General features: G+C 48.3%; 1 protein-coding gene across 6 annotated transcripts in view; it reads left to right on the top strand.

Moving 5' to 3' along the window:
* Positions 1 to 14,695, top strand: part of PAQR5 (progestin and adipoQ receptor family member 5) — a 122,005-nt gene extending 107,310 nt beyond the window's left edge. For all 6 annotated transcript variants that reach the window (XM_061157978.1, XM_061157981.1, XM_061157980.1 and 3 more), the window contains 3 exons: positions 5,135 to 5,231; positions 7,373 to 7,514; positions 10,869 to 14,695. In XM_061157978.1, coding sequence (XP_061013961.1) covers positions 5,135 to 5,231; positions 7,373 to 7,514; positions 10,869 to 11,110 — 481 coding nt within the window. In that variant the 3' untranslated portion in view covers positions 11,111 to 14,695. The remainder of the gene's footprint in view (positions 1 to 5,134; positions 5,232 to 7,372; positions 7,515 to 10,868) is intronic.
* The last annotated feature ends 4,705 nt before the right edge of the window (positions 14,696 to 19,400 follow it).

The following is a 19,400-nucleotide window of genomic DNA, read 5'->3' as shown; positions in this document are numbered from 1 at the left end:
GAGCTGCTTTCCATGGGGGTGAGTCTCGTTTGCCGGCTCAGTCTCAAGCCTGGGTTTTGTGTTGCTTCCCCTCGTGGGAAGGCCTGGGGTGTGAGTGGGGGTAAACCCCTCTCTGGGGGAATATGGAGATGAGCATGGCTCAGTCCTTGCCCTCACAGAGTGCCCCATGCAGTATAAGCAGCAGACTGCAGACCTCCAAAATGTCTAGATTGAGCCAACGTTTCCTTTAAAGGCCAGAGGAAAAGGCTTTTTCTTTTTTTTTTTTAAAAGCATGTAGCATTACAGAATATAACATAAGCAAATAATGGTAATACAAAACGACACCTACTTGGATAGCCAGGGTTCTGTGAAGCAGCCTGAGAATCGAGTATTGAGGAAGGTTGAACACTTTAGCTGGAGAAGAGGGAAGGGCATTTTGGACAGAGCCGAGAGCCTGGATAAGGGTGAGGGCCTGGCGAGGATGGGCCAGCACTGGGAGACAGCAAGGAGCTTCAGAGTTGCCAGAGCCTGTGCAGCTGGCAGGGGAGGGGGATAGAGGCTGGAAGAGCGATCCAGAGGTGGGGGATCGGAGGCTCCTCGTGTGTCCTCCAGAGGACTGGCCTTAGGCTCAGGAAGGACAGTAAACTTCCTAGGAAGACAGTTCTGTGGGCTCAGCTACTGTGCCCTGTGGGACTCAGTGGGGGCTCGGGGAACAGGAAGGGGGAAAGAAGCAAATGCGACATGCTTGGAGCCAAGGGTAGAGTGGGCCGTCCCCCTGGGGGCCCGTCCAGCTTCCTCGCGTCTCGTCCTCGCTCCTTCCCGTGTGCTGGTGGATCCTGCTCTTATAAGACCTGCCCCCTTTGTTTTCATTCTCTGTCTCTGTCTTCGGTGTCTGAGGAGGAGGGCTCATGCATGTTTGGGGAGAGACTTGGCCCTGATTAACTGCAGGGGAAGCCATGGAGGCAGGCGAGGGCTGTCTGGAGTCCCAGCTTCACAGACTTGCTGTGTGGCCTTGGGCCAATCATGGCCCTTAAGCAGGGGCCCCTGAGATGAAGTTCCCTGGGTTCCTTCTGTTTCGGCATCTATGATGCCAGCTTCAGTGACTTTTCCAAGGTTTCTCTCCTTGCCTTCTCCCCTGCATCCTCTAGGCCTGCCCCTGCCTCTCCCTCCTGCTGCATCAGTCTGCGGTATGGCTAGGAGTCCAAGAACCACCTCTTTTCCTGAACATAAAAGGACACCGTGGAGCTCATGAGTTGTGCTTTAGTTATCCACATGCCTCCCAGAGTAGTGTGGTCTGAATGGCCTTCATTCCCACACAATACATGTCCTTTAGGTAAATTCTGCGTAGAGCTGGGAGCTTCCCAGGTGGCTTAGTGGTGAAGAATCCACCTACAATGCAGGAGATGCAGGTGTGATCCCTGGGTCAGGAAAATCCCCTGGAGAAGAGAATAACAGCCCACTCTAGTATCGTTGTCTGGAGAATCCCATGGTCAGACGGGCCTGGCAGGCTACAGTCCATGGGGGCGCATAGCGTTGGACATGACTTAGCAACTAAACAACAATCATGGAATTTGGTTTAAAGGAACACGTTCCAGAAAACTGCCTTCTTGTTCTGTAGTGTTTACAGGGGAAATGACAGAACATATGACCTCTCTGTGGCTCTTGGAGCCAGGTAGGTGTGACAGAGACCCTGCCTGCTCATACCTACTGACCACCTGCAAGCCCAGGAAGCATCACCACCCGCTCAGGAATGGTAGTTACACGTGTTTGCTGTACATCACGAGTTGCTGTGGGTACTTTTTCATTCATCCATCCAGGGCATCCCGCAGTTGGATTTTTAGACACATACGCGCTCTGTGGAACACCTTGTGGTCAGTGCCGTGAGGGAAGATGGGTTTTGGTCCCTGGTGGAATGTGAGCCTGGCAGTGGTGCTGCGGCAGCTCAGAGCGGCATGGGGCAGGCCTGGAAGGGTTTGGAGGTCAGAGCCGGAGACGGGAGGCTTAGCAGACAGCGCTTCCCAGACACATCCGGAGGTCAGAGGGCTCAGCCAGATGGTAGACTGCTGCTGGGGTCAAGGGTCAGCAGGTGGAAATGTCCACATTCCTGTTACGTCATCCACACAACAACAAAACAGCCAGAATACCACCCCCCCCGCCCCCACTGCACGTGCACATGCACACACACACACACGCACACACAGCAATAGAATGATGTTTCCAAAGGCCCACTTGTTTCAAGCATAGTTCTGGAATTCACTTGTACGTCTGTCCAGCTTTGTTGCAACAGGATTTATTGGGTTTTAGAGTAGACTGGTATTGTATCCGCGCTTTCTTGGTGGAGGCTTCTCCCGAAATCCAGTGTTTCCTGCCCACCTGATTCTAGGCAGAGGAGGCCTGACTCCCTGACTCCCAGCCCTGGGGGACAGGCATTGCCGAACCAGGCGAGGCTTTGGGGGCGTGGTGCGCTTTGGAGAATGCCTTGGCTCCTTCTCCTCCCTCTCAGAGTCTCTGGCTGTGGCGACACCCTGTGGCCTGACGTGGAATTGCACTTTGGTGGTGGGAGGCCCACCGTCTTTGTGGCTGCTGGCCCTTCTGCCTCTTGTTCTCTGCTGCTCTCTTCTATTCTGCTTTTTCTCCTTTTTCCCTCTGTAGACTCGGCTTGGCAGCTGGAGAGGCTGGTTCGTTTGCCCTTGGGGAAGTACTTTATCAGGCCGGGCGCCATGTCTCAAGTCGCAGGAAATCCATGTTTTGGGGGATGGCCCTCACCAACCACAGCCAGCTTTCTTCCTGTGTAAGTGGCCGCAGAGAGAGCGTGCTTTAAGAGCAAATCTCTTTGCACCCGAAGGTGATAGGCGGTGGCAGAGCGTGGGGAGGGAGGGAGCAGGCTTGCGTGGTCGGGCAGGGTCGGCCAGCGTAGAGAAGGCCCTACGAAAGATGGGCTCTGACTCTTGGAGCAGTGGAAGTGTGTTCCGTTCGCCTCCTGGGGCAGAGGGGTGTCCGTAAGAGCAGAGACTGGGGAGTGGTCTGAGACCTGCCCAAGGGACAGAGTGGGAAGCCGACCAGATGGCCTGGGTGTAAATCCTCGCTTTGCCTCCTATTAGCCCAGCTGATTTTAGGCAAATCACCCAGAGCTTGTCTGTTCTCTCCTGTTCTGTTTTCTGGTACCACGTGGCTACAAGATGGGGAGAGGGAGAGGATGGCTCCTACAACACACACACACAAAAATGCTGCTATTTCATGAGTGTTACTCTGTGCTCTGCACAGCTGTAAGCTCCTAGTGAGCATCATTTGATAAACCCTTGCAACAAGCCCTTAAGGGATTCTGTAGTCATCCCTGTGGTACACACGAGGATTCTGGGGCACACGAGGGTTACATCACGTGCTGGCTGAGATGGTCACAAAGGTCAGGGACTGGACCAGACTCAGGGTGTCCAAGACAAACACTTGCCAGATCGCGACCCTGTGCAGCCTCGCCAATCCCAGGGTTTGTGGTTTCCTCCAAGGCTGGGGTTCTGTTCTGGGGGATGATGAGTTGAGGTCCCTTATTTCTCCTCGTCCTCCTTGAGCTTCTCTTCCTTCTCTGCCCAGTGTCCACAGGGTCAGAAAAGAAGAAGGGACATGCCCATGGGCTTGAGTGAAGTTGAAGCTCATCTCTGGAGGTTATGGGGTTTCTTGGGGCCCATGGTGAACAGGTGTCCCCAGGCTGGGCTGCCAAGCAGATGTCCACATCCTCAGGCGCACTTCTGAGCCAGATGCTGGGGTTGGAGAGCTGAGCAGACCCAGCCCCACCCTTGAAGAGGCTTCCCTGACCACCTGGAGGCAGATGGGGGTATCTCTGCCGTATTCTATGCCAGAGGAGGTGGGCACAGTGGGGCTCATAGTCAGGTGACTGCACTGGCTCATAGAGGATGTGAAGATCCTGCTGGAAGGGATGGACCTGGGCTGGGGGAGCAGCAGACCCTGTTTGGTGGAGAAAGGGTGGGCGAGTGGGCTGGGACAGGGCACCTGGGGAACAGAGGTGAGGAGCAGACCCCACCCCCACCGGACAGTGTGATGAGGGGCAGGACTATCGAGAAGGCCTGGAGGGCCCCAGCACCCCTGGCCTCTTACAGGCGGCCCCATAACAGCCACCCTACAAGCCTCAACACCCTGGTTCTGCAGATCACCTTTGCAGGGGGAGGCTCTGGCCTCACAGTCCTGTGGGTACCAAGGGAGAACCCAGCCCCCCAGTACGATGTGGTACTGAAGCGGGTGCCTGCCCTGCCACCCGGCCCAGCCTGGGAGGGTGAGCTCTCCCTTGCCTGAGCCCCACTTCAGGGCTGTGGTTTTGTGCGGAGCCTCTCCTCCAACTCCCTTGCCCCCCCCAGTGTCTAGCCTGCCATCTGTGCTGCCCATCTCCCGCACCCTCAGCTGCTGCCTACTCCACAGGCTCGGCCCAAGCCAGCTGAGGCCCCAAGGTGTTCCATCCCGAAGGACTTGCCCGTCTTGGTGACTTCCGCACCCCTCATTTTAATGCTGGCTTCCTCTGTCCTTGAACCAGAGGCAGGTGGGGGTGGTGATGAAAGAGAGAAGGAAGGAAAAAAAAAGAGAAGGAAGGACCATGCTTACTCAGTTTCCCCAACCTGGTATTCCTGTGTGTTATTAAATATTCCAGAAATCTCTTGTCATTAAACACCTAATTGTACCCAGGGCTTTTGCAGGGTGATCACCCAGCGACTCTGACTAGTTAAGCATCTCAACCTTTGCAGAGGTGCTGGCCCCAGGCGCCTGTGCGTTTGGGCCCGCCCACGCCCCACAGTCTCCCACTCCTAGTGGCTGCTGGTTTGACCTCTGGAGGCTCTTTTCGGCAGTTAGATAACTTGGCCCTTGAAGGGGTTTTGCTCCATGCCTCCTCCCTGATTTTGGATACCATTGCTTCTTATGGTGCCGGGAGATGGTGCCTCCAAACTCTTTTCACATCTGAGATGGAGCCCTTCCCCTGGGGGCTGGGGGAGAAGTGGAGAGAGCTGGTGGAGAAGCTGCTGGCCGAGGGAGGAGTTTGTGCACAAGTGGTTGTTTCTGTGGGTTACTCGGCCTTGGTTATTTTTAGTGTGTGTGTTATTGACTGAAACTCCTTTTCATTCTCATTTCTCCCCCGTTTCCTTTCCTGATTTAGGTTTTTTGAGATACAGAAGCCCGGGCTCTGCAAGATGCTTCGTGTCCTGGCCTTTGCTTTTCCCTACACCTGGGACTCCCTTCCCATCTTATTCAGGGTAAGGGCCGTGCTCTGACCCCTCTCTGTCTGTTGGCAACACCCGGGAATCAATTGTGTCCTGAGCTCTGGGGGTCAGATGCTGTCCTGGTCACAGTAGAACATGTGGGAAGTAGAGCCCCACGTGCTCCCTTAATGGCACTCGCAGACTAGTTAGACGGCATGAACACAGAGGCCCTGACGGACATAGGCAGCCGCCACCTACCAGGGGCGCTAGGTAGGTGGCTCTAGGAGATGCGTCAGTGGCCAGGGCTACCTGGAGGCTCAGGAGCAATCTCGGAGGGCTGGGCAGGGGAGGCAGCCCTGGGGTTTAGTAGAGTGAGCAGGAGAGTGGGCTCTGGAGGCAAATCTCTAATATTCACTCACTGCAAGACTTGGGGCAAGTTTTCTACTATCTCTGTGTCTTGACCTCCCTCATCTGTAAAATGGCCTGGTAGTAACACCTCCTTGTGTCAGGCTATGGGGAGGATTACATGAGATAATGTTTACAGTGCTAACTGGTGGTGAGAGTCCCATAAATGCATTATTATATATTATCATCAATTAACACAGAAGTAGGGGTGAAGGAAAGCATATGACTGAAGGTCTTAAAGGATGGATGGGAATTAGATGGAGAACACAAAGGAAGAGGGTGTAGGAGGGAAGACAAGAAGAGGGAAAGTTCACGTCCTCCCAGATGGCCATGCGTTCAAATCCCAGCCCCACTGCTCACTGGCTGTGTGACATTAGGCAATGAACATAACCTCTCTGAGCCTCAGTTTCCTGATCTTTAAATGAGGCTGACACCCCCTCCTTCACAGGCGGGTAGAGGAGGGGTCATCAAATAAGCAGACCTGATGGGCTCAGCAGTTCCAGGCCCAGGCCCCGTGGGTGGAGGCAGTGTAAGAGTCTGATGCCTGAGGCCAGGATGGCAGCGCCCAGGGCCGAAGGAGAGGGGTCGGGCTGGCTCCACCAGCTGAGGCACTGAGGTTGTGCTCTGTGCTCAGCCCGTGTGGGTCTGGGGAGACCCAGAGAGGGGGATGCAGCCCACTCCCTTGAATCCTTCCTCGAGGACACAGATCACACCCAGGAAACCAGCGCAGGGAGAACCAGCCAGCCCCACAGGCCACCAGAGCAGACAGCACAGGCTCACGTTAGGATGAGTGCTGGATGCTCCTGGCACTCGGCCACATCAGACGCTGGGCAGTGGGGAGGAGAGGTCTGACCCTGAACGGTGCTGTGGCTGAGCCCACAGGCTCTGCAAATCAGCCTGACTTTACTCATTAGTGGTTGGCAAGTCACCTTCCAGCCCAGTACTCTCATCTGCAAAATGGGGGAAATGGAGTCTGCCCTGTGGTCACTGCTGAGGCTCGATGAAATGATGCACATAGAAGGCCTGGCCTAGTGCCTTCCGTAGGTGGTGGCTGCCGCTATTTTTAATAATCGTACAAAACCATACCAAACTCCAAACCAGGATAATGTCCGTAATGAATAGTTTTTGATGACTCAGAAGGCCTTCCAGGAATTCCTAGGCCTTAAAACCTTAATTAAGAGCGTCAATTCAAGGCATGTGCTGGTTAAAAGTGAGTTCAAGTGTGAATGGGCCATTTTTTAACTATACTTACATTTTAGCCCCGGGGCTGGGGGTGGGGCAGGGTAGTGATATATCTAGCAAGATTTTTTTTTTTCCTTTCCTTTTCTCTTCACTTCTGTTGTTTTCCTTTCCTTCCTTCCTTTCTTCATATTTTGTAACTAAATAACCCAAAGGCTCTCATGAGCATGCAGGAGGTTAAAATACACTTACCTTAGGTCTCAGTTGCTCACACCCAGAACAGGAAGCCTGCTCACACAGGCCCTGTGAGGTCCCTTTCCAAGCACAGATGCCGGGAGGGAACGGCCTTGGCGTCAGACCTCCTCTCGAGACCTGATGTTTCTTTCTTTCTTTAAGCTTTTCATTTTACCTTGGAGTATAGTTGATTTGCAATGTTGTGTTAGTTTCAGGCGTCCAGTAAAGTGATTCAGTGATAAACAGGTATCTATCCTTTTGCAAATTCTTTTCCCGTTTAGGTTATTACAGTATTTTGAGCAGAGTTCCCTGTGCTATACCGTAGGTCCTTGTAGGTTATCCGTTTGAAGGCTTGATGTGTCTTCAAATACCTGCAGGTGTTCCTATTCCCCGGGGAAAGTGCGGAGAACGAAGCCACGTTGTACCACCAGAAGCACGTGGCCATGACCCTCCTGGCCTCTTTCTTCTACTCCGCGCATCTGCCAGAGCGCCTGGCCCCTGGACGCTTCGACTACATCGGTGAGCGCGTGGGGGCCCCGCTGCCCAGGGGGCGTTCCCACCCCTGACACGAGCGCATGTAGTTGCCAAGGGGAGGCGGGGGCAGGGTGAGAAGCAAAGCCTCAGGAAGTTCTCCAGGCCCAGACCACGGTGAGCGAAATTGCCAGGAGACAGAGGTCAGGATGTACACAGACTGTGGATGCCGAGGGAGGGTGGTGGGGGATGGAGAGAAGGTGGGTCTAGGGTTCTAAAGCATTTCTGGCGGGTATGGGGACAGGAGAGTCCTATTATTACCTCGAATGGGAAATCCCATTTTTAAGTGACCATGGAAGGCAGCTGTAAAGAGGAAGAGGAAAGATGGGGTACAGAAGGCTCTGAGGGTATCAGCCGGCGGGGGGCAGTGCCAAGGAGAGGAAAGAGTGTTTCACTCAGGCGGGTGTGATGGTGCCAGGAATCGTGGTAGAGCAGTGCTTCCCAGCCTCAGCAGTTCCCAGCCTGGATGAGTAGTCTCAGCCTCACCTGGGAACATGTGGATCTCAGCCCCCACCCCCCGAGACATCCCGTTGGGGTGGGCCCAGCACTCTCTCAGAAGCCGAGTGATTCTCCAGGTGAGCCTGAACATGCTCAAGCCAGAGAAGCCATGTGGTGAAGAGGAGGCGTCAGAGTTACAGGGGTTTATACCTGCTGGCAGAGTTCCTTCCTTTCTGTCGAGAGACGTGGGTAGCGCTGTGGAACATGTCTCCTCCACCCTGGTTCTGGGACTGGCTGGAGGAGGGACCCTTGTCCATTTCTGGTGAGGCTGAGGGCTCCTGGGGTGAGAGCTCCTTGGATAAGCCACCTTGGAGCTCTAAGTCCTCACCCCCAGGTGGCGAGCAGGAACCTCAGTTCTCCCCAGGCCCATTTTGTCCATGAGTTTCCATCTTCTACCCAAGAAACGTGGCCACATTTTGCTTTGACAAGAGTTTCATCTCCTTTATTCCTTCTCCTCTGCCAGAAGGGATCACAATGAGCAAAGTGGTTAGAGGGCAGATTTCAAAAAAGGAGGGAGATGTGAGGGCCAGGGGATTGGAACCTGCCCAAGGAGCCTGCCCAGCATGTCCACCTCCCTAGCCCCAGCCCAGCCGGAAGAAATAGAGCTGATCATGTACAAAGTCTGGGGTCGGCAGGAAAAACAAATAGACACTGGGCCTTATTTTGCCGACTCTGGCTTCTTAATAACATTTTATTTGCTCACCTCTATCCTGTCTTTTTGGGCCTAGAGCAGAAAGACACTCCACTGGGAGGATATGGCAGAGATGGCAGATAACGACAACATCTTAAACAAGGGCTTTGGAAAGATCTCTGTCCTTAAATAACAGAGTCAGCCAGATTTTGAGCTTCCTCCCCAATGCCCACAGGAAGCTCCTCCCTATTCCTGCCAGACGGGAGTGTTGACATCACTTTTCCCGCTGCAGGCCCCTTTCACATCTGTCCAGTGCTCTTGGCTCTTCCATCTTTTTGTCTCCTGCCCTAATGGAGATGGGTTGGTGCCTCAGTTGGTGAGCGCAGCTGGTCACTTCCTACTGCTTGGCCCTGTGTCCTTGGACAGTACGGTTTTCAGCTGGATAAGGAACCACTTCTGCCGCAAAACACACAGATTTGGAAATTGTACACAGCCCAGTGGTATGGCTTGAGTGAGGGAGGGCTGGCCCTTCCAGGCACAGTATCTCCCTGGAGGATGCATCTGGGCTGCTGGCAGCTCCTTGTCCTAAGGAAGTCGTTGGTCACTCATTCAACTTTACTGCATCTTCATTCCCGATTTGGCTCTTGCTCATTAGGGCAGATGCCCAGCCTGGTCCCTTCCGTGGACACATTTATTGAATCCTTACTATAGGATAAATCCTGGGGGTACAACACTGAATTCTTTTTTTTTTTCTTTTTAACTGAAGGAGGGTCCTTATTTAACTCTTGTATTAGTTTGCTAGTGCTGCCATAACAAAGAACCGCAGGCTGCATGGCTGATACAACAGAAGTTTATTTTCTCATAATCCAGAGGTTAGAAGCCCAAGATCAAGGGTTGGCAGGGTTGGTTTCTTCCAAGTCCTCTCTTCTTGGCTTGCTAGGGGCCATCTCCATTTCTTTTCACCTGATCTCTCCTCTGTGTACGTGTACATCCTAATCTCCTCTTCTTATAAAGATACCAGAGTGGGTCCCATGCTAGTGACCTCGTTTTAACTTAATTGTCTTTTAAAAACCCTATCTCCAGATACGGTCACTTTCTCAGGTACTGGGAGTTAAGACTTTCAACATGTGAATTTGGGAGGGGGAGGTACAATTCAGCCCATGAAACATGTGGTCTTCTCATCTTACTCCTGGTTTCTGTGGACTGTCCCCCGAGGCAATCCCCAGCCCTGGGCAATGGACTCCTTTTCTCACCAGCTACCAAGTCAGTATCCCCTGCGTACTGGAGCCTCCGTCCACTGGGCTCCCACCCTCTGGGGATGCTGACCGGGGTCCTGTGCGGTATCAGAGAGGAAGAGCCCCTCATTGTGTCTGGGATTAACCAGCAGTAGGGAGAGGAGCATCTCATAAGTGGCCAACAGGAAGTCTGGCTGGCTTCCCCTTTGGTATTGAAGTCAGAATCAGACCTGACTGGTAATAGCTCTCAAGAGGTAAACTTCAGAACTTTCTCATGTGAAAAACAGGACTGGTGGATAAGTTGTTTTGAAAATGGATTTGGTTTTCTCTGATGGCCTTTTTATTTTTCTCATAAGATATTAAAAAAAAAAGATATTTAAAAAATAAAAACTTGAAAGTATATATCACATATGGGCTTCCCAGGTGGTGCTAGTGGTAAAGAATCCACCTGCCAGTGCAGGAGACACAAGAGTCACGGGTTTGATCCCTAAGTTGGGAAGATCCCCTGGAGGAGGGCATGGAAACCCACTCCATTATTTTTGCCTGGAAAACTCCATGGACAGAGGAGCCTGGCAAACTGCAGTCCATGGGGTCGCAAAGAGTCAGACACAACTGAGCAACTGAGTGTGTGCATTATACATAACATAATACCCTAATTTCAAGTGTACAATTCAATCTTTTTTTTTTTAATTTACCACATTGTGTAACCATCACCGTATATGAGTTTTAGAACATTTTCGTCACTCCAGTAAGATCCTTCCGACCCATGTACTGTTAATTCCAACTCCTACCCCCTACCCAAAACAACAACTAGTCTATTTTCTGTCTCTATGGATTTGCCTTTTCCAGACAGTGGGTATCTTGTATCTAGCTTCTTTTACGCCACAGAGTGTTTTTAGCACACAAGCCATAGGGTGTTGTCAGTATCCATTCCTTTCTCATCGCTGATTTTGGTGGCCTTTTGTGTATTTGCTTTAGGTCACAGTCACCAGCTGTTTCATGTGTGTGTGATCCTGGCCACGCACATGCAGATGGAAGCCATCCTTCTGGACAAGACTCTGAGGAAGGAGTGGCTCCTGGCCCACTGCAGGCCCCTGTTGTTCGCCCAGATAGCCGGAGCCATACTTCTATGCCTCATCTTCAGCCTCAGCAACATTGTTTATTTCTCAGCTGCCCTGTATCGGATTCCCGAGCCGGAATTACATAAAAAGGAAACCTGATTCACACCATAAGCTTTTCTTACCAAACATCAGCATTAAGCTACAACATCCTAACTACCATAAGCAGTGGCACGGTCCCAGTTTACAATGGCCTAAAATATTTATAATGCTTGATATCTTGGCATTTTTGAGCGGGTTCAAGTCAATGAGGTATTTAACTGGGGACATTTCTCTAGATGTGCATTGGATTCTGTAAGTACTATTTTAAAAGGGGGACGTGGGTTCAAGTCAGTCCTCATTCATGCAAATCATTATTTCATTTAGCTTTTAATTTATTTAAGGTGTGTTCTCCAATTCTATTTAAACAGTTGGATTAGGCATACCACCCGTATAGCTTTACTATTAATTAGTTGGATTAAGCTTTACTGCCCTTGAAGTATTACTCTTGGAAAATGGAACACGCTTCATCTGATGAGATTCATGTAGCAAAGCCTCTCCTGCCACAGTGGAAGAGGATGAGCTGGGAAGGTCAGTCTGGGAACCTGAGAAAGCAGAGATTGAGTCTGTGGGAGCTGTGGGGACTGGGAAGGCATTCCAGAATGAAGAAACCTGGTTTGGGGAGGGGCCTTCTTCCTTTCCCCACCTCGTGAAGGGAATGAATTGAAAGAGCCATTTTTTCCCACAAGTCCATTCTGCTTCACCATGCAAGGTTCCCATGTCATTATGGACTTGGATTTTGTTAAAAGTTCACAGCCTGTGGCTGGGTGTCATATGTTCTGTTTTGCTCTGTTTTCTTGTTGCCAGTTTGATGCTGTGAAGTATTATGCAGCACAGGTAAAGTGTGTTACCCAGAGGGCACTGACTGAGTTAATCCCAATTGGTTGTACTCATCTATACTCATCTATCACCTTTTAACCAATGACATCACACTATTTGGGGAGGTTATACATTTAATGTTGCTTCAGCATTTCATATGTGCTGCAGAATTTAATGTTCATGTGCAGAGGATACTAAAGACTTTGCCAAAGGGAGGGAAACACTTGGTGAGCTTGTGATAAATGTAGATCCTCCAGGCGAGTCAGGAGATGCTGCTTTACTAGTTTAAAATGTTGGTTTCCTGCAGAAGGTCTGTACTGGAGCAAGTTCCCCAGGTGATTGTCAGGAGGGCGATGGGCCAAACTTGCAGAAATGCTGGTGTCACGAACTCCAGAATGCACAGGGCCTATCAGCTGTGTTTTGATTGGTCTAACTTTCAGCAGCTCACAACCTAAGGCTCTGTCCTCTGCTTTCTACTCTGTGGAGTACTAAAACACTGAATATTTTCTCATCTGTTGCATTACTCATCAAAAGTTCAGTATTTCATGGTGTTTTCATAGAGTACAGAAATGCTGATGCAAAACAGTTTTTAACAGAGGCCCATCACTCCCTGACATGCACTTGCTAACGACTTAAGGGGCCATCCATCGCAATACAGGACCCTCTTCTGCTGACTCAGGAACACCCCCGTTTCTTAGAACACTGCCTATATGGTTAACTGGCCCAGACATTTGAATGACCTTGTAAGTAGCTCATCAACTAATCCTCTGAAGACAAGTAGCAATTTATATCGGATATGAGTGGTCAAAAAATATGATTTCATTAGTTTTATTGTCTGTTTACTTCCTCTGGGGAAAGTAGACTGATAAAATTATATAGGCTGGTAAATTTGTGGTACATTAATTGCAAGCTGCATGACAAAATTTGTCTTTTTGGCAAGAGGTTGACACTATTACTGGAATTTTACCCTACCAGGGGTTCTGGGCTTCCATTTCATCCTACTGTAACTTCAGTTTTATGGTGGACAGAGGTACTAAGTTTACGTACTCCATTTTAGTAATGCCAAAGGCATGAAGGCTTCTTAATTCTCTTGTTTATACAAAGTAACATAAGGTTCTTCGTTTAGCTCAGAAGTAGTTGAAAGATCACTGGTGACTAATTTGAAGGACTTTTAGAATATTTAATCTTTGGTTACATTGCTTTTTCAGCATGCTTAATGATGAAAATGAAATGTTAAATCAACAAAATGAGGCCAAGTGTTTCATAATGTTTTTATACATTTGGTAAACTTAGTCCCATTGTATACTTTTGGACAGTGTTACAATTAAATTTTATAACAGTTTGCAGTACATTGATTTGGAAACTTCTAATGTTGAATGAGAATGTGTTCAAATATATTCATTATCATTAAGTGTTATGAAGTCTAATGTGAATATAGTTTTGCTAAGCCATTCCAGAAATTAAAAAGATTGGCAGTGGGTCAGTTGAAAACCTCACTGGGTATATATTAAAAAAAAAAAAAAGAAAGAAAAGAAAACCTCACTGGGAGGATATCTTTTAATGTGTATATGTATGCTCAGTTGTGTCCAGCTCTTTGCAACCCATGGACTGTAACCTGCCAGGCTCCTCTCTATGCAGTTTTCCAGGCAAGAATACTGGAGTGGGTTGCCATTTCCTTCTCCGGGGGATCTTCCCAACACAGGAATGAACCCAGGTCTTTTGTGGCTCCTATATTGGCAGGTGGGTTCTTTACCACTGAGCCACTTTGGAAGCCTTGTCTTTTAAGGTAGCAGTTCTCATTTTTTTTTTTTTTTTAACATCTCAGTACACTTTGTAGATATACCATATTCCCACTGGTAGCGATTGCTCACCAAGGCCCTGTCTCCTAAGGGGAGAGGGGGAGCAGGCACACTCCTAAAGGGATGTACCTCTTCCCCCTCCCTTGGCTTAAGAAACACTACTCTAAAATGTACCAATCATTTTCATTGTGATAAAACTCAGATATGCTTGAATGAGGCCATTTAGTCACTTGCCTCTTCTTTCAGTCACAAATGGAGAGTTTAATTTTCCTTGTGCAGTCTTTGGAGAGGAACTCTCCTTCTTTCCTAAAGACATGAATTTGTCAGACTTCCCTGATGGTCCAGTGGTTGAGAATCCACTGCTAATGCAGGGGACACAGTGTGATCTCTGGTCCAGGGAGATCCCAGATGCCTCAGAGCAATTAAGCCTGTGCACCACAACTGCCGAACCTGAGCTCTAGAGCCCAGGAGTTGCAACTACTGAACTTCTGAGCCTGAGTGCCCTGGAGTCCTTGCTCCACAGTGAGAAGCCACTGTTATGAGAAGCCTGCGCATCACAACTGGAGAGGAGCCTGCACGCAGCAACAAAGATGCAGTGCGGCCCAAAATAAATAAAATATATTTTAAAAAGAGACAAGAATAGGTCCTTGTTGACTAGAATTAGAAGTGGGATGTTTAGAAGGCTTTTGAATACAAAGTGATTTAGATATTTGGTCTGCAGCAATCTTTCTCAAAGTGTTTTTGTAGAAGGAACTCAGTTCCCAGGAGATAGTCTGAGGAAGGCTTTTGTCAGATGTGTCAGAGAAACCTTTCATTCCCATTTGCTTTGTTTGAATTTGGTTTGGCCGTGGTATCCTTTATATATGAAACACCTGTTAACCCTGTATATCAACACTTTGTTACATATTGTTGAATGCCAGCCTCTGATTTTCCAGTCGACAATCCATTATGAATGAAAAGGCAGAGACCTATTTCCAGACTCAGAGATGTTCTTCCAGCTTATACTAGTGTCTGGTTTTCTTAAACTATATGGTAGGAAAAATAAAATTTATTTATTATAGTAAAGTCCTGTTTCTCCTTTGACTTGGTTATGTTTCACCTACTATGCTGAAAACATATTCACTCATCATGAAAAATAGATTCCTGTATATGTATAGATTGTGAAATCATTCAGTGAATGTTTATTTAGTGCCTGGTATATCTAAAACAAACAGTGTCCTAAGAGTTGGGAATATAGAAGTGAAGAAAACCCAAACTGTCCTTCCCTCATGGAGATGATACACTGGTCAGCCAGTAGGACAAGAGATATAGATAAATTCAGATAATGGTAAGTGCTGGTGGTTTAGATGGTAAAGAATCCACACCCAGTGTGGGAGACCTGGGTTCAATCCCTGGGTTGGGAAGATCCCCTGGAAGAGGGCATGGCAACCCATCCCAGTATTGTTGCCTGGTGAATCCCCATGCACAGAGAAGCCTGGTGGGATACAGTCCATGGGGTTGCAAAGAGCCGACTGAGTGATTAAGCACAGCAGGAAAATAAGCCTGGGGACTTCCCTGGTGGTCCAGTGATTTAGACTCCACGTTTCCACTGCAGGGGTTTGATCCCTGGTCCCGGGAACTAAGATCCTGTTCCTACTTGGTGTGGCAAAAAAAAAGAAGCCTGGTGAGGGAATAGGGAGGGGTGGGGTGAGCCAACCGAGATTGGATAGCCAGTCCGATAAACCGACATTTCAGGAGAAACTTGATGGAGCACTAGACCATTCAGGTATGACCTAAATCAAATCCTTTATGATTATACAGTGGAAGAGACACATAGATTCAAGGGATTAGATCTGATAGTTAGAGTGCCTGAAGAACTATGGATGGAGGTTCCTAACATTGTACAGGACTCGGTGATCAAAACTGTCCTCAAGAAGAAGAAATGCCAACAGGCACAATGGTTGTCTGAGGAGACCTTACAAATTGCTGAGAAAAGAAAGAGAAATGAAAGGCAAAGGAGAAAAGGAAAGATACATCCATCTGAATGCAGAGTTCCAAGGAGAGATACGAAAGCCTTCCTAAATGACCAAAGAAATAGAGAAAATAATAGAATGGGAAAGACTAGAGATCTCTGAGGAAAATTGGAGATACCAAGGGAGTATTTCATGCACAGATGGGCACCATAAAGTATAGAAACAGTATGGACCTAACAGAAACACAAGATGATAAGAAAAGGTGGCAAGTATACACAGAAGAACTGTACAAAAAAGATCTTCATGACCCAGATAACCACGATGGTGTGATCACTCACCTAGAACCAGACATCCTGGAGTGTGAAGTCAAATGGGCCTTAGGAAGCATCACTACGAACAAAGCTGGTGGAGGCTAGTGGAGGTGATGGAATTTCAGTTGAGCAATTTCAAATCCTAAAAGATGATGCTGTGAAAGTGCTGCACTCAGTATGCCAACAAATTTGGAAAACTCTGCAGTGGCCCCAGGGCTGGAAACGGTCAGTTTTCATTCCCAAAGAAAGGCAATGCCAAAGAATGTCCAAACTATTGCACAATTGCACTTATCTCACATGCTAGCAGAGTAATGCTCAAAAATTTCCAAGCTAGGCTTCAACAGTCTATGAACCGAGAACGTCCTGATGTTCAAGCTGGATTTAGCAAAGGCAGAGGAACCAGAGATCAAATTGCCAACATCTGTTGGCTCATAGAAAAAGCAAGAGAATTCCAGAAGAACATCTGCTTCATTGACTACGCTAAAGCCTTTGACCGTATGGGTCACAAAACACTGTGGAAAATTCTTCGAGAGATAGCAATAGCAGACCACCTTACCTGCCTCCTGAGAAATCTGTATGCAGGTCAAGAAGCAACAGTTGGAACCAGACATGGAACACTGGTGTTAGTCAGTCAGTCACTCAGTTGTGTCTGACTCTTTGCAACCCCATGGATTGTAGCCCACCAGGCTCCTCTGTCGATGGGATTCTCCAGGCAAGAATACTGGAGTGGGTCACCATGCCTTCCTCCAGGGGATCTTCCAAACCCAGGGATTGAACCCAGGTCTTCTGTGTTGCAGGCAGATTCTTTACTGTCTGAGCTATAGGGAAGTCCTGGAAGTCCTAACACTGGACTGGTTCCAAATTGGGAAAGGAGTAGAAGGCTAGGAGAAGGAAGTGGCAACCCACTCCAGTAATCTTGCCTGGAAAACCCTATGGACAGAGGAGCCTGGCAGACTACAGTCCGTGGGGTCGCAAGAGTCAGACATGACTTAGTGACTAAACCATCCACCACTACAAAGTGAATATATGCCTAAAGATAATGTCTGAAAAGGATATTTGCCATATACTATTTTGGAGAAGGAAATGGCAACCCATTCCAGTACTCTTGCCTGGAAAATGCCATGGACGGAAGAGCCTGGTAGGCTACAGTCCATGGGGTCTCAAAGAGTCGGACACAACTGAGCGACTTAACTTTCACTTCACTTTCATGCATTGGAGAAGGAAATGGCAACCCACTCCAGTATTCTTGCCTGGAGAATCCCAGGGACAGAGGAGCCTTGTGGGCTGCTGTCTATGGGGTTGCACAGAGTTGGACACAACTGAAGCAACTTAGCAGCAGCAGTAGCAGGATAAGGCTATATATTGTCACCTTGCTTATTTAATTTATATGCAGAGTACATCATGTGAAGTGCTGGACTGGATGAAGCACAAGCTGGAATCAAAATTGCCGGGAGAAATATCATTAGCCTCAGATATGCAGATGATACCACCCTTACGGCAGAAAGCAAAGAGGAACTAAATAGCCTCTTGATGAAAATGAAAGAGGAGACTGGAAAAGCTGGCTTAAGACTCAACAGTCAAAAAACTAAGATCATGGCATCTGGTCCCATCACCTCAAGGCAAGTAGCTGGTGAAACAATGGAAACAGTGACAGACTATTTTCTTGGGCTCTAAAATCACTGCAGATGGTGCTGCAGCCATGAAATTAAAAGGCGTTTGCTCCTTGGAAGAAAAGCTATGACCAGCCTAAACAGCATATTAATAACTTTGCTGACATAGGTCCGTATAGCCAAAGCTATGGCTTTTTCAATGGTCATGTATGGATGTGAGAGCTGGATCTCAAAGAAAGCTGAGCACTGAAGAACTGATGCTTTTGAACTGTGGTGTTGGAGAAGACTCTTGAGAGTCCCTTGGACTGCAAGGAGATCAAACCAGTTAATCCTAAAGGAAATGAGTCCTGAATACTCACTGGAAGGACTGATGCTGAAGCTCAGGCTCCAATACTCTGGCCACCTGATGGGAAGACTGACTCATTGGAAAAGACCCTGATGCTGGGAAAGATTGAAAGCAGGAGGAGAAGGGGACAACAGAGGACAAGATGGTTGAATGGCATCACCAACTCAATGGACATGAGTTTGAGCAAGGTCCGGGAGTTGGTGATGACAGGCAAGCCTGGCGTGTTTCAGTCCATGGGGTCGCAAAGAACGACTGATGACTGAGCAACTGAACTGAAACTGAATTTAATGGACTAAGGACTTACCTGGTAGCTCAGACAATATAGAATCTACCTGCAATGCAGGAGACCTGAGTTTGATCCCTGGTTGGGAAGATCCCCCGGAGAAGGGAATGGCAACCCACTCCAGTTTTCCTGCCTGGGAAAGCCAGGGGCAGAGCAGCCTGGCGGGCTACAGTCTATGGAATGGCAAGAGTAGGACACGACCTGGCAACTAACACTTCACTTCTTTGATGGGCTTTAAGATGCCGACTTTGCCAGCAGGTGGGGGAAAGGATTTCAAGTCTAGAGAGCTGTAAGTGCAAAGGCCCTAAGGCCAGAAGGTGTTTGTCTTTTTGGCAGGATAGAATCCAGGCCACTCATTCCTGAGATAACTCCAGAAGACATTGGCAAGACTTGACTTGAATTCTGAAATTTCTCCTGAACGTTCCTCCTGGGAGATTGCCCAAGGGACTTTCCAATAGCCCCTCGGTATTTGTACGAATTCGTTAACTCTGTAATAAACATTCTTCAACAAATAGCTGTCACACTCATTCTCTCCATGTCAGGAAACGGGTTTCTAAATCTCATTTTACATTTTGCCTCCTCCAGAGTGTGGAACCACTAACTTCAAAGATAATTTAATCCAGCCTTAAAAAAATATGTTTGATGATGTAAAATACACATTTCCAGAGCCCAGATGCTGTATGCAGAAGACCCAGAGTGCGTGCTGGAGGTGACCAAGGTTCTGGAGTTTTGAAGTTTTTATCAAAAGCCCCAGTGGTTTTTAATACTATAAGAGAGTTTAAGCAGCGCTGATATAGTCCAACCATCCCCCCTCTTTTGGACATAATTTCATACTTAAGAAACATGTTGCCAAATAGTAAAAAGAATTCCTAGGTAGTTCTCACTTCCCCCCTTTTGGTATTTATATTACTCTCTAACAGTGAGAAACTTGGCTCCCCTTATCTGCAGTGTATTTAATGTCATTTCAGAACTGCTAATCCATGTCTTCAAAAAGGCCAACTAATTAGAATTCAGTGTTCCAAGTTCTTTTTGTCTTGAGCCTGAGGGCATATACTGTAGTCTAAATAGTCCAACTTGGGTAAGTGATAGCTCCCTTTCTGTGTGAGTATGTTATTCATTTGAAATATGGTTCTGCTCAGATCATCTGTGTTTTTTGTATTGATGTTACACCCTCCCCCAAGTTTGTTGATTTTATTGTTTTTTGAGTAGGTAAGACATTAACATCCGATCATT

Source organism: Dama dama, chromosome 12 (genome assembly GCF_033118175.1).
Source record: "Dama dama isolate Ldn47 chromosome 12, ASM3311817v1, whole genome shotgun sequence".
Classification (NCBI taxonomy): Eukaryota; Metazoa; Chordata; class Mammalia; order Artiodactyla; family Cervidae; genus Dama; species Dama dama.
The sequence above is the reverse complement of the archived record's forward strand: the minus strand, read 5'-3'. Positions and strand labels throughout refer to the sequence as shown.